General features: G+C 36.3%; 1 protein-coding gene across 1 annotated transcript in view; it reads left to right on the top strand.

Annotated features, from left to right (window-relative positions):
• Positions 1 to 13147, top strand: part of dpr11 (defective proboscis extension response 11) — a 555551-nt gene that overhangs the window by 487651 nt on the left and 54753 nt on the right. Inside the window, exon 7 of the mRNA XM_075289722.1 lies at positions 3407 to 3567. Within this exon, the coding sequence (XP_075145837.1) occupies positions 3407 to 3567 (161 nt within the window). The remainder of the gene's footprint in view (positions 1 to 3406; positions 3568 to 13147) is intronic.

Below are 13147 nucleotides of genomic sequence, written 5' to 3'. Positions count from 1 at the left end.
TGAATTGAGATGATCAACACTCAGGCATTTTCTAGTGGCAACCTTACTATCCAAAATGTCCAAACGTAAAAGTCCAACCGACCACGCGGAACATGATCATCTTTTAGTTTTGGATGGGTTCCATGTTACATTTTTGCACCAAAAATGTTGTTTTCTCGCCCAACATAAAATTGTTTTCGAAAAAAGATACATAATGTTAGAAACAATAACATGATTGCCAACAATATTTTACATATTCTCAGTCAAAAAACAATTATATACGGCCTTAAGTTTGCCCAGGCCGAATCTTATGTAACCTCCACCATGGATTGCGTAGAAACTTCTACGAAAGACAGTCATCCACAATCGAATTACTTGGGTTGTGCTATCTTAAAACTTCTTAACATCGTTTTCTAAATTGTGAGTTAGTCCATACGTGGTACATATTAGACAAAAAAGGTATGTATAGGTACGTTTACAAATAATTACGAATAGATATGGACTTTTGCACGGTACGTAGAGAGTCAGAATTGAAATATAGGGGTCGCTTATATGGGGGTTATATACAATTATGAACTTGATATGGACCAATTTTTGTGTGATTGGAGATCGATTTATCTGAGGGCTATATATAACTACAGACCGATATGGACTTCGTTAGGCATGGTTGTTAACGGCCATATACTAGCACAATGTACCAAATTTCAACTGACTCGGATGAAATTTGCTCATCCAAGGGGTTCCAAAGCCAAACCTCGGGATTGGATTATATGGGGGCTATATATGATTATGGACTGATATGGACCACTTTTGGCATGGTTGTTAAATATCACACAAAAAATATCAATTAATTTGATTGTCAATACAATTATAATTATGTTTAAATTTGAGCTAACAACGTAGTTTGTAAATACAATTACGATTTTAGTCACTTTAGCAACCAATTTTGTTATATCAACAAACATTTTGTTACATCAAATAAAATTGCTGTAACAACAATTGATTGTTAGCTCAAAAATTATAATATTATTTTCTGTGTATACTACCACCACGTACCAAATTTCAACCAGATCGGATGAATTTTGTTTCTTCAAAAGGCACCGTAGATCAAATCTGGGGATCGGTTTATATGGGAGCTATATATAATTATGGACTGATATGAACCAATTCCTGCATGGTTGTTGGATACCATATACTAACATCACGTACCAAATTTCCACCGAATTGGATGAATTTTGCTCTTCCAAGGGGCTCCGGAGGTCAAATCTGGGGATCGGTTTATATGGGGGCTATATATAATTATGAACCGATTTCGACCAATTTTTGCATGGGCGTTTGAGGCCATATATTAACACCACGTACCAAATTTCCACTGAATCAGATGAATTTTGGTCTTCCAAGAGGCTTCGGAGGTCAAATCTGGTGATCGGTTTATATTGGGGCTATATATAATTATGGACCGATGTGGACCAATTTTTGCATGGTCATTAGAGACCATACACTAACACCATGTACCAAATTTCAACCGGATCGGATCTTCTCTGAGAGGTTCCGCAAGCCAAATCGGGGGATCGGTTTATATGGGGCCTATATAAAATTATTGACCGATGTGGGCCAATTTTTGCATAGTTGTTAGATACCATATGCTTACACCATGTACCAAATTTCAGCCGGATCGGATGAAATTTGCTTCTCTTAGAGGCTCCGCAAGCCAAATCTGTGGATCGGTTTATATGGGGGCTATATATAATTATGGACCGGTGTGGACCAATTTTTGCATGGTTGTTAGAGACCATATACTAACACTATGTACAAAATTTCAGCAGGATCGGATGAAATTTGTCTCTCTTAGACGCTCCGCAAGCTAAATTTGGGTGTCCGTTTATATCGGAGCTATACGTAAAAGTGGACCGATGTGGCCCATTTGCAATACCATCCGACCTATACCAATAACAGCTGCTTGTGCCAAGGTTCAATTCAATAGCTTGTTGCGTTCGGAAGTTAGCGTGATTTCAACAGACGGACGGACATTCTCAGATCGACTCAGAATTTCACCACGACCCAGAATAAATACACTTTATGGGGTCTTAGAGCAATATTTCGATGTGTTACAAACGGAATGGCAAATTTAATATACCCCCATCCTATAGTTGAGGGTATAATATGATTTTGTCTCTAGGAGGCGACAATATTCCTTCTCTGGATGATTAGGATCCAGAGATTATTGTGGTGCCAAATGAAACAAAGAACCTCCTTGGCCATGGTCTGCGGCTGGTATATTTGTCTGTCCATGACTTTAACACTGTTTATAGGACCTTTTCCCTATATGGGAGCGAGCATCGGCCGTTAAGGCAACCCACTGCAATATCAGCAGCGACGCTGGATTTCTGGTGGTCATTTCGAAGGTTTAGATTTTCAGTTGACCTCTTTTTGGCAAGAAACTCCCATTATTTTGTTTGTACACCAACTGCTCAGTTTGGAATCGCTCTCATCAGATAAAACCAAATTCGGTAAATGACCACTTTGACTACTTTTCTTTCCAGTCTAACTTTTTGTCTATCGGTGAGATCTTGCTCTTTTTTAACTTAAGTGGCATCGAGGTGATTTTGAATTTTAAATCGATCTGCGATGTCCGTCCATCCATCTATTGAAATCATCCTAACTTCCGAACGAAACGAGCTTTCGTTTTGAAACGTTCTATTGCAAATTGGCATTTTAGGCATGGTGTGTTATAGTGACACCCTGTTATTGTAGGCTCACCTAGACTTTTCAGTCCATATTGATACCTTAATTGGTGAATTTCTCTCATATCAATGACTTCCGTCCGACTTTACGTTGAGCTCGATGACAAAGGACCTTTTTTGTATCCGAGTCCGAACGACCATTCCATTGAGGTGAGACCACTTACAGAAGCTTTGAAACATACAAAAATATAATCAGCCTAACTGAGATAAGATAATCCGGCGCTGAAAAACATTTTGGGGTTAGGTCGAAACTGTGGTGCACCAATGACCCTTTGAATGCAAGGCGCTCCACGGTAGCTTATTACTATCTTTATGTATATCCATCCGGATTTGATTCCGGAGACTTTTGGAGCATCACATTTCATCGGATATGATTGAAATTCAATATGTGATGCCAGTATACGATCTGGCATCATCATTGAAAAACTGGACCATATCGATTCATAATTTCATATAGCCCCTATTTGACTTCTCGAGCGTTCTGGAGTAGAAAATTCTGCCCAATACTTTAGAATTTTTCATGTAATATCAGTATATACCTTGTAACAATCATGCAAAAATTCATCATCTATCTAGCAAAACAATTGTCGTAGGATATTTACCTAATCATGGACTATAATTGTTTTTCCCCTACTCTTTATTTTATATAACTTTTGGCTTTTATCTTTTTTTCCTCCTTACAGAGCTGTCTTTATCGCTGACCAACGGTTTTTGGCATTAAAACAACCGGACAAATTTTGGACACTACAGATAAAATACGTGCAGGCCCGTGATGCTGGTGCTTATGAATGTCAAGTTTCTACAGAACCAAAAGTTAGCGCTCGGGTTCATTTACAAGTAGTGGGTAAGTTATGAATGAGTTTATTGTACAATTTTTTTTTTTTTTTTTTTGTTAAAATTGAATCTTGATTTTTAGTCCATTTCCAGACAAGAAACACATTCAGATCAGGCCAAAAGTAGCCAAGAGAAAGTTTTCTGTTTTCGTCGAACAAACTTTCTGTTGTTAACCATATTTTTGTGGTATTCCTTTTTGGCCTATGCATGTTTGTTTTCCCAAATGGCATTTACGTATATTTGCCTTTTTCAAGCTTTTCGCAATTAACACTTACTTTGTGTACACTGACTGTTTGTTTGAATTCCTTTGGGAATATGAAGAAGACCAAAGGTCAGTTGACATTTTACTATACAAAAATCCGTTGGCCCTTAAATGTATACATAATAAAGTATTTTGTCTGTCCATAGAGATTTAGGAAGTAAGAAAAAATTGGATAAAATAGTAAACAGTGAATTGTATGGTTGGACAGTACTTTTGGTACTATCCTCATGAATAGCATATAGAAATCACATATCCTCAAAAGTAGTAGCAAATAATATTAAAATATAAACCCATACGGCTGACGTTGTTCCAATAATTGGTTCACTTGAACAATTTCTCTTGAAAAAGCTAACCCTTGCAATTCTCCCATTGGATATTCTCCATCATAAAAGCCTTCTCAGGCAGTAGGAGTTTCCAGGAAGCCAAGGACATATCAACAGATTCTAGTTCCTCTATGTAAGGTAGTTCCTAGCCTTGCTAAAACATCCGTTTCGCAGTTCTCTAGTATTTATGTGTAGCTAGACATCCATATTAATTAAATATTGTACTGTTCAGCCATCTCGTTGAGAGATTTGCGACAGTCTATGGCCGTTTTCGAGTAAAAGAACAAAGATTCGAAGGTTTTTATTGCAGGCTGATTGTCTGAGGAACATTACTTCTCAGCCAATGTATGTTACCACCTCTTTCATTGCTAATATTTTAAGTAGAATTCCAAAAAAGATATATCCCCCTCAGAATATTGAAGAAGATAGGGTCGTAAGGTAGGAACACGATCGTGTCATAAGTTTCTCGCATAAACGGATGATGCAAAATCGAAAAATTCAATCGCCTACTTTTATTATTTTTTGTCGGCTAAGTACTTATTAAACCCCCACCTCGTATGACATTCGGAATGTAGATGTAGACCAACTCTGTTGTAACTTTCAATTTACACAAAATTCAAAATTCAATTATCTATTGTAATATTATTCTGTGAATATCCAACACTTGCCCATATTTTACATATTCTCCCATCTTGTTAGGATCACTCTTAAAAGTGTCCTTGACAGTTGGAAAAATGGAAAAACTCCAACAAAAAAAAAAAAAAACACCCGTTGAAGATTTTCGAATCTACATATTCATAACAGAAGTAGAGAAATACATCACTGACAGTACCAATAGAATCAGTACCACTACCACTACATTTAAATAAGAGCATCTGTAAATCTGCATAAAAATGTTAAACTTGTAATAACCATGCACACGCACACACTTATACGCTTATATCCCTGCAAGCATTTGGGAGTTTGTTATTTTGCATTGCTTGGAAATTTTATGGTAGTAATACCTCAAGCGCAAAAGCAATAAAGACCACTACAGCGTGGTGTGTTTCTCCTCAAGTCGACACTTAAAAAAAACAGTGATCCCACCAAAAAGAAAAATTTTTAGAAATTTAGTTAACTGTACTGCAATAATTAAATAATTTTTACAAATTCATTAATCAATTGACCTATTGATCAAATTCCTTGATCTACTTTGTAAATAAAGCTCAAAAAATAATTAATTGTAAAATTAAGATATCATGCATTTGGACGTTAATCCCCTGTTTCAGTATCAGGCTAACATGAAAAATAAATTCAAGATATTTTAACATATAAGACATAAATATTTTTTTCACTTGTTAGAAAATTTCGTAGTTTGAAGGAAAAAATTGGTGTTCAAAATTGCTAAGCTGTCTTTAGTGCCACACGAAGTTCAAAATGGGTTAATTATTGGTAAAATTTACAAATTTTAAGAAATTCTTTCTGAACTATTTTGGGAGCCACGAACTTAGTAAATCCTTATGCTCAATTTTTGTATATTTTTCTCCTATTTTTATACCACCATAGGTTGGGGGTATATTAACTTTGTCATTCCGTTTGTAACACATCGAAATATTGCTCTAAGACTCCATAAAGTATATATATTCTGGGTCGTGGTGAAATTCTGAGTGAAATCACGCTAACTTTCCAACGAAACAAGCTGTTGACTTGAAACTTGGCACAAGTAGTTGATATTGATGTAGCTCAGATGGTATTGCAAATGTACCATATCGATTCACTTTCACGTATAGCCCCCATATGAACCGATCCCCAGATTTGGTTTGCGGAACCTCTAAGAGAAGAAAATTTCATCCGATCCGCTTGAAATTTGGTACATGGTGTCAGCATATGATCTCTAATAACCATGCAAAAATTGGTCCACACCGGTCCATAATTATATATAGCCCCCATATAAACCGATCCCCCGATTTGGCTTACGGAGCCTCTAAGAGAAGCAAATTTCATCCCATCCGGCTGAAATTTGGTACATGGTATTAATATATGGTCTCTAACAACCATGCAAAAATTGGTCCACATCGGTCCATAATTATATATAGCCCCCATATAAACCGATCCCCAGATTTGGCTTGCGGAGCCTCTAAGAGAAGCAAATTTCATCCGATCCGGCTGAAATTTGGTACATGGTGTAAGTATATGATCTCCAACAACTATGCAAAAATTGGTCCACATCGGCCCATAATTATATATAGCCCCCATATAAACCGATCCCCAGATTTGACCTCCGGAGCCTCTTGGAAGAGCAAAATTCATCTGATTCAGTTGATATTTGGTACGTGGTGTTAATATATGGCCTCAAACACCCATGCAAAAATTGGTCGAAATCGGTCCATAATTATATATAGCCCCCATATAAACCGATCCCCAGATTTGACCTCCGGAGCCTCTTGGAAGAGCAAAATTCATCTGATTCAGTTGATATTTGGTACGTGGTGTTAATATATGGCCTCATACACCCATGCAAAAATTGGTCGAAATCGGTCCATAATTATATATAGCCCCCATATAAACCGATCCCCAGATTTGACCTCCGGTGGCTTTTGGAGAAGTAAAATTCATCCGATATGGTTGAAATTTGGTACGTAGTGGTAGTATATGATATTTAACAACCATGCCAAAAGTGGTCCATATCAGTCCATAATCATATATAGCCCCCATATAAACCGATCCCGAGATTTGGTTTTGGAGCCTTTGGAGGAGCAAATTTCATCCGAGTTTGTCGAAATTTTATACATTGTGCTAGTATATGCCCGTTAACAACAATGCCGAACTAGCTCCATATCGGTCTATAGTTATATATATCCCTCAGATAAATCGATACCCAATCACACAAAAATTGGTCCATATCAAGTTCATAACTGTATATAGCCCCCATATAAGCGACCCCCATATTTCAATTCTGGCTCCCTACGTACCGTGCAAAAGTCCATATCGATTCGTAATTATTTGTAGACTTACCTACACATACCTTTTTTGTCTAATATATAAATACCACGTATGGACTAACTCACAATTTAGAAAACGATTTAACATACCACAACCCAAGTAATTCGATTGTGGATGACAGTCTTTCGTAGAAGTTTCTACGCAATCCATGGTGGAGGGTACATAAGATTCGGCCTGGCCGAACTTACGGTAAAATATATTTGTTTTAGTTAATTTAACTAATGTACGCAAAAAAAGTATTTAAGTCTAGTCAAATCCTCCATCGAATTGGGGGTATACTTGTCATTCCATTTGAAATATTGGTATAAAAGTATATATCTTCTAGGTCGTGGTGAAATTCTGAGCCGATCTAGCGATGTCCGTCTGGCTGTCCGTCCGTCTGTTGAAATTACGCCAACTTCCGAATGAAACCAGCTATCGACTTGAAACTTGCCGCAGGTATTTGTGATTAATGCAGGTCGAATGACGCTGTAAATGGGCCATTTTGGAGAAACAAATTTCATCCGATCTGCTTAATATTTCGTACATGGCCTCAGTATATGACTCTATCAACCATGCCAAAATTGGCCCATATCGGTCTAAAATTATATGTAGCCCCCATATAAACCGATCCCTAGATTTGGCTTGCAGAGCCTCTTGGAGAAGCAAATTTCATCCGATCTGATTAAGTATATGGCCTCTAACAACCATGCAAAAAATGGTCCTCATCGGTTCAAAAATGTTCCATATGTAGCCTCCATATAAACCGATCCCCAGATTTGATTTCCGGAAAGCTCCGGAGCTATAAATTTAATTTTATCCGATTCGGTTGAAATTTGGTACGTGGTCTTTGTGTATTGTCTCTAATAACCATGGTCCATATCGGTACATAATAATATGTAGCCGCCATATAAATCAAAGCCCAAATTTGATTTTTGGACCTTCCTGCAAAAGGTTACTTGGATCCAAAGATTTTGAGCATCCTTTAAGTATTTTGGTATTGATTCCGAGCCAAAGATGCGGCTTCTTTAAAATAAAGACATTCCTAACCGACTTATCTGGGTTTAAATCTAGATTCAAAAAAGTAAAATTAGAATACAGATCACATTTATCAAATTTTCATTCTCTTTTCGTTGTTAAGATTATTCACGTACAAACAAATGCCAGTTTAAACATCCATCGTCCACTTCACAGTAAAAAATATTCTCTTAGTTCCAAAAAAAAAAAGAACCTTTAAACCAAAGATGCAAAGTTCTCAAAATAAATTTCAGCCTATATTTGAAGAGTTTTCATCTTAAATCTAAAAATTCGAGATTTTAATTAATTTAAGCACAATTTTTTAAATAAACAAGTATATACAGCAGTAAATTTGGCCGGGCCGAATCTTAAATACCCACCACCATGAATCAAATATAATAGTTTACTTTGAAAACTCTGAAAAAAGTCGTAGTGGGTTACTTGATAATATATATAATTGTAGGGGGTTTTATGACAAATCTCCTCCCAAGCAAGTCAGTTCCCGAAGACAAACTTTAAAGACTCTACCCATGCAGACCAGATCAGATTCTAGATTTATGAGAACCAATTTTGTTTGAGTTTTAGAGAAATTATAAATATATCGTGTATATGATGAAATTACGCCTTGATTTGAAATCTTAAATCTGTAGGTTTTTTCCGCCATTATTTTAACAAATACGATGAGTAAAATCTGGAAATTTTATTTTCAGTTTCAAGCAATTTTCATGATCAGTGCGCCTGCCATACCCTGAAAGAAGTGTTTTCTTTTTTGAGAAACGTAATTTTAGACAAAGTTTTCTTTTGATACAAATTTTAGAGACAATCGTAGAAGAAACGAAATTACTTTATAAGAAAAGGAAATTTCGTTTGTCTAAAATTTCGTTAAAGATTTCTAATTTCCAGCAAATCGGATAAAAACTACGGATTCTAGAAGCCAAAGAAATAAAGCCGGGAGATCGGTCTATATTGGGGCTATACCAAAACATGGACCGATAGGCACCATTTCCTACTCACATATTTGTGATCTTAAAATACCTTCGGATTTTCAATTCCAAACAAATCGGCTAGAAAATATAGTCTCTAGACGCCCAAGAAGAAAAAATCGAGAGATCAGTCTATATGGGGGTTATACCAAAAACTGGACCGATATACTTAAATTTCGGCACACTTATTTGTGATCCAAAAATACATCTAGATTTCGAATTTCAGGCAAATCGGGTAATACATACAGTTTATAGAAGCTCAAGACTTTTAGGTAAATCGAATGGACAATATAGTTTCTAGAAGCCCAAGAAGCAAAATCGGGAGATCGGTCTATATGGGGGCTATACCAAAACATGGACCGATGGGTACCATTTTCGCACACCTTTTTATGGTCCCAAACGAACTCTACATTTTAAATTTCAGGAAAATCTGATAGAAAATATAGTTTCAGAAGCACAAGAAGAAAAATATATATGGGGGCTATACCAAAACATGGACCGGTGACACCATTTTTGGCACACCTTTTTATGGTCCTCAAATACCTCTAGATTTCCAATATCAGGCAAATCGGATGGTAAATATAGTTTCTAGAAGCCCTAGAAGCAAAATCGGGAGATCGGTCTATATGGGGGCTATAACAAAATATGGACCGGTGGGCACCATTTTCGGCACACCTTTTTATCGTCCTCAAATACCTCTATATTTCCAATTTCAGGCAAATTGGATAACAACTACGGTTTTTATAGGTCCAAGACTCCAAATCGGGAGGTTGGTTTATATGGGGGCTATATCAAAACATGGACCGATACGGACCATTTTCGACACACCTCTTTATAGTCCCAAAATACCTCTAGATTTTCAATTTCATACAAATCGGATAGAAAATACTGTTTCTAGACCCCCAAGAAGCAAAATCGGGAGATCGGTTTATATGGGGGCTATACCAAAACATGGACCGATACGGACCATTTTCGACACACCTCTTTATAGTCCCAAAATACATTTAGCTTTCCAATTTCAGGCAAATCGGATGGTAAATATAGTTTCTAGACGCATAAGAAGCAAAATCGGGAGATCGGTCTATATGGTGGCTATATGAAAACATGGACCGATACGAACCATTTTCGATACACCTCCTTATGGTCCTAAAATACCTCTAGATTTTCAATTTCAGACAAATCGGATAGAAAATACTGTTTCTAGACGCCTAGGAAGCAAAATCGGGAGATCGGTCTATATGGGGGCTACACCAAAACATGGACCGATAGGGACCATTTTCGACACACCTCTTAATGGTCCCAAAATACCTCTAGATTTCCAATTTCAGGCAAATCTGATAAAAACTACTGTTTTTATAGGCCCAAGACCCAAAATCGGGAGGTCGGTTTATATGGGGACTATATCAAAACTTGGACCGATATAGCCCATCTTCGAACTTGACCTGCCTGCAAACAAAAGAGGAATCTGTGCCAAATTTCGAGAAGATAGCGCCATTATTGAAGGCTGTAGCGTGATTACAACAGACAGACAGACAGACAGACAGACAGACAGACAGACAGACAGACAGACAGACAGACAGACAGACGGACAGACGGACATGCTTATATCGTCTTAGAATTTCTCCCTGATCAAGAATATATATACTTTATATAGTCGGAAATCGATATTTCGATGTGTTACAAACGGAATGACAAACTTATTATACCCCCGTCACCATTTTATGGTGGTGGGTATAAAAATGTGTTTCATTAATTTAAGGAAAATTTCCACTAGTTCAAAGACATACCAGTTTAACGGATGAACGCAAATATCCACAAATTTTAAAGAAAATTGTCTTTAATAATTTGTTAATTGAGCATCCTAAAATTTAGGTTGTTTATTATTTTTTTCAGTGTGGTGGGTCAAATTTCATGCGATTCGGTTGAAATTTGGTCCTTATTAACCATTCGAAAATTGCATCATACACACAAAAAAATACTTTTTGTCTCCAATCACGAAATTAATTGATTCAATTAATTTTTAATTTCATATACAGAAATGATAGTATCAATTAATAGATTAATTGATATTATTAATTTTTGTGATTGATTTTTTTCAATTAAAAAATTTCCTGAATCAATTATATTTTTAATTTAATATTTTTTAAAACTCAATTAAGACTTTAATTTGAAAAATGTTCGTGAAATTTTTTTCTGTGTGACACCAATGCATAACATTGTAACTACTTCTCGAGATGTTCGTTATTATTATGAATAATAGATTAAGAACGCAAGTACAAATCTTTACCAGCGGTTAACTTTTTTATCAAATAATTTTCTAAATTGTTTTATCATATCATTTTTATTTTGTTATTTTTGTATTTTTTCCATTTAAACTCAAAAGAAAATTGAAAACTTTCGTAATTTCGTAAACTTCCATGGAAGCGAAAAAGTCAACTGGAAAAGGTTCTAATCCCCGCAAGGGAAATTTTTATACCCTCCACCATAGGATGGGGGTATATTAACTTTGTCATTCCGTTTGTAACACATCGAAATATTGCTCTAAGACCCCATAAAGTATATATATTCTGGGTCGTGGTGAAATTCTGAGTCGATCTGAGGATGTCCGTCCGTCCGTCCGTCTGTTGAAATCACGCTAACTTCCGAATGAAACAAGCTATCGACTTGAAACTTGGCACAAGTAGTTGTTATTGATGTAGGTAGGATGGTATTGCAAATGGGCCATATCGGTCCATTTTTACGTATAGCCCCCATATATACGGACCCCTAAATTTGGCTTGTGAGGCCTCTAAGAGAAGCAAATTTCATCCGATCAGGCTGAAATTTGGTACATAGTGTTAGTATATGGTCCCTAACGACCTCGCATAAATTGGTCCATATCGGTTCACTTTTACGTATAGCCCCCATATAAACGGACCCCCAAATTTGGCGTGCGATTGCTCTAAGAGAAGCAAATTTCATCCGATCCGGCTGAAATTTGGTAAATGGTGTTGGTATATGTTCTCTAATGACCATGCAAAAATTGGCCCACATCGACCCATAACTATATATAGCCCCCATATAAGCCGATCCCCAGATTTGACCTCCGGAGCTTCTTGGAGGAGCAAAATTCATCCGATCCGGTTAAAATTTGGTACGTGGTGTTAGTATATGGTCTCTAACAACCATGCAAGAATTGGTCCATATCGGTCCATAATTATATATAGCCCCCATATAAATCGATCCCCAGATTTGTCCTCCGGAGCCTCTTGGAGGAGCAAAATTCATCCGATCCGGTTGAAATTTGCAACGTGATGTTAGTATAAGGCCGCTAATAACCATGCCAAAATTGGTTCATATCGGTCTATAGTTATATATAGCCGATACCCAATCACACAAAAATCGTTCCATATCGGTTCATAATCATGGTTGCCACTCGAGCAAAAAATAATCTACCAAAATTTTATTGTTATAGAAAACATTGCCAAAATGTTATTTCTATAGAAAATTTTGTCAAAATTTTATTTCTATAGAGAATTTTGACAAAATTTTATTTCTATAGAAAATTTTGTCAAAATTTTACTTCTATAGAAAATGTTGTCAAAATGTTATTTCTATAGATACTTTTAACTTAATTATATACGTATTTAATCGACCTTTTTGTTAGTTTAATATATAGCACGTATAGACTATGTGGTATATATTACGGTGTTAGGAAGTTTTAAGATACCTTGCCATCGGCTTCAGTAGAAGTTTCTACGCAATCCATGGTGGAGGGTACATAAGCTTCGGCCTGGCCGAATTTGCGGCCGTATATACTGGTTAAATTTTATTTTCACTGTTTTCTTCCTATTTTGTTGAATTTGTATTTTTTTTTTTTTTTTTGTGACATTTAATTGTCCAAAATTTAAATTTTCATATTAGACGGCCAAATAGCGTATTTTTTAGGACTTTTTGAAAAGAACTTCATCAGAAGTCGACTCCACGAGAACACAATCGCCTAGTGGGACAGTTGCTCTCAACCTTGATAAATAGATAAAATCGCCTGTGAATATATACAAAAAA

Source organism: Haematobia irritans, chromosome 1 (genome assembly GCF_050003625.1).
Source record: "Haematobia irritans isolate KBUSLIRL chromosome 1, ASM5000362v1, whole genome shotgun sequence".
In the NCBI taxonomy this organism is placed as follows: domain Eukaryota; kingdom Metazoa; phylum Arthropoda; class Insecta; order Diptera; family Muscidae; genus Haematobia; species Haematobia irritans.
This window is presented reverse-complemented; position numbering and strand designations above follow the sequence as displayed.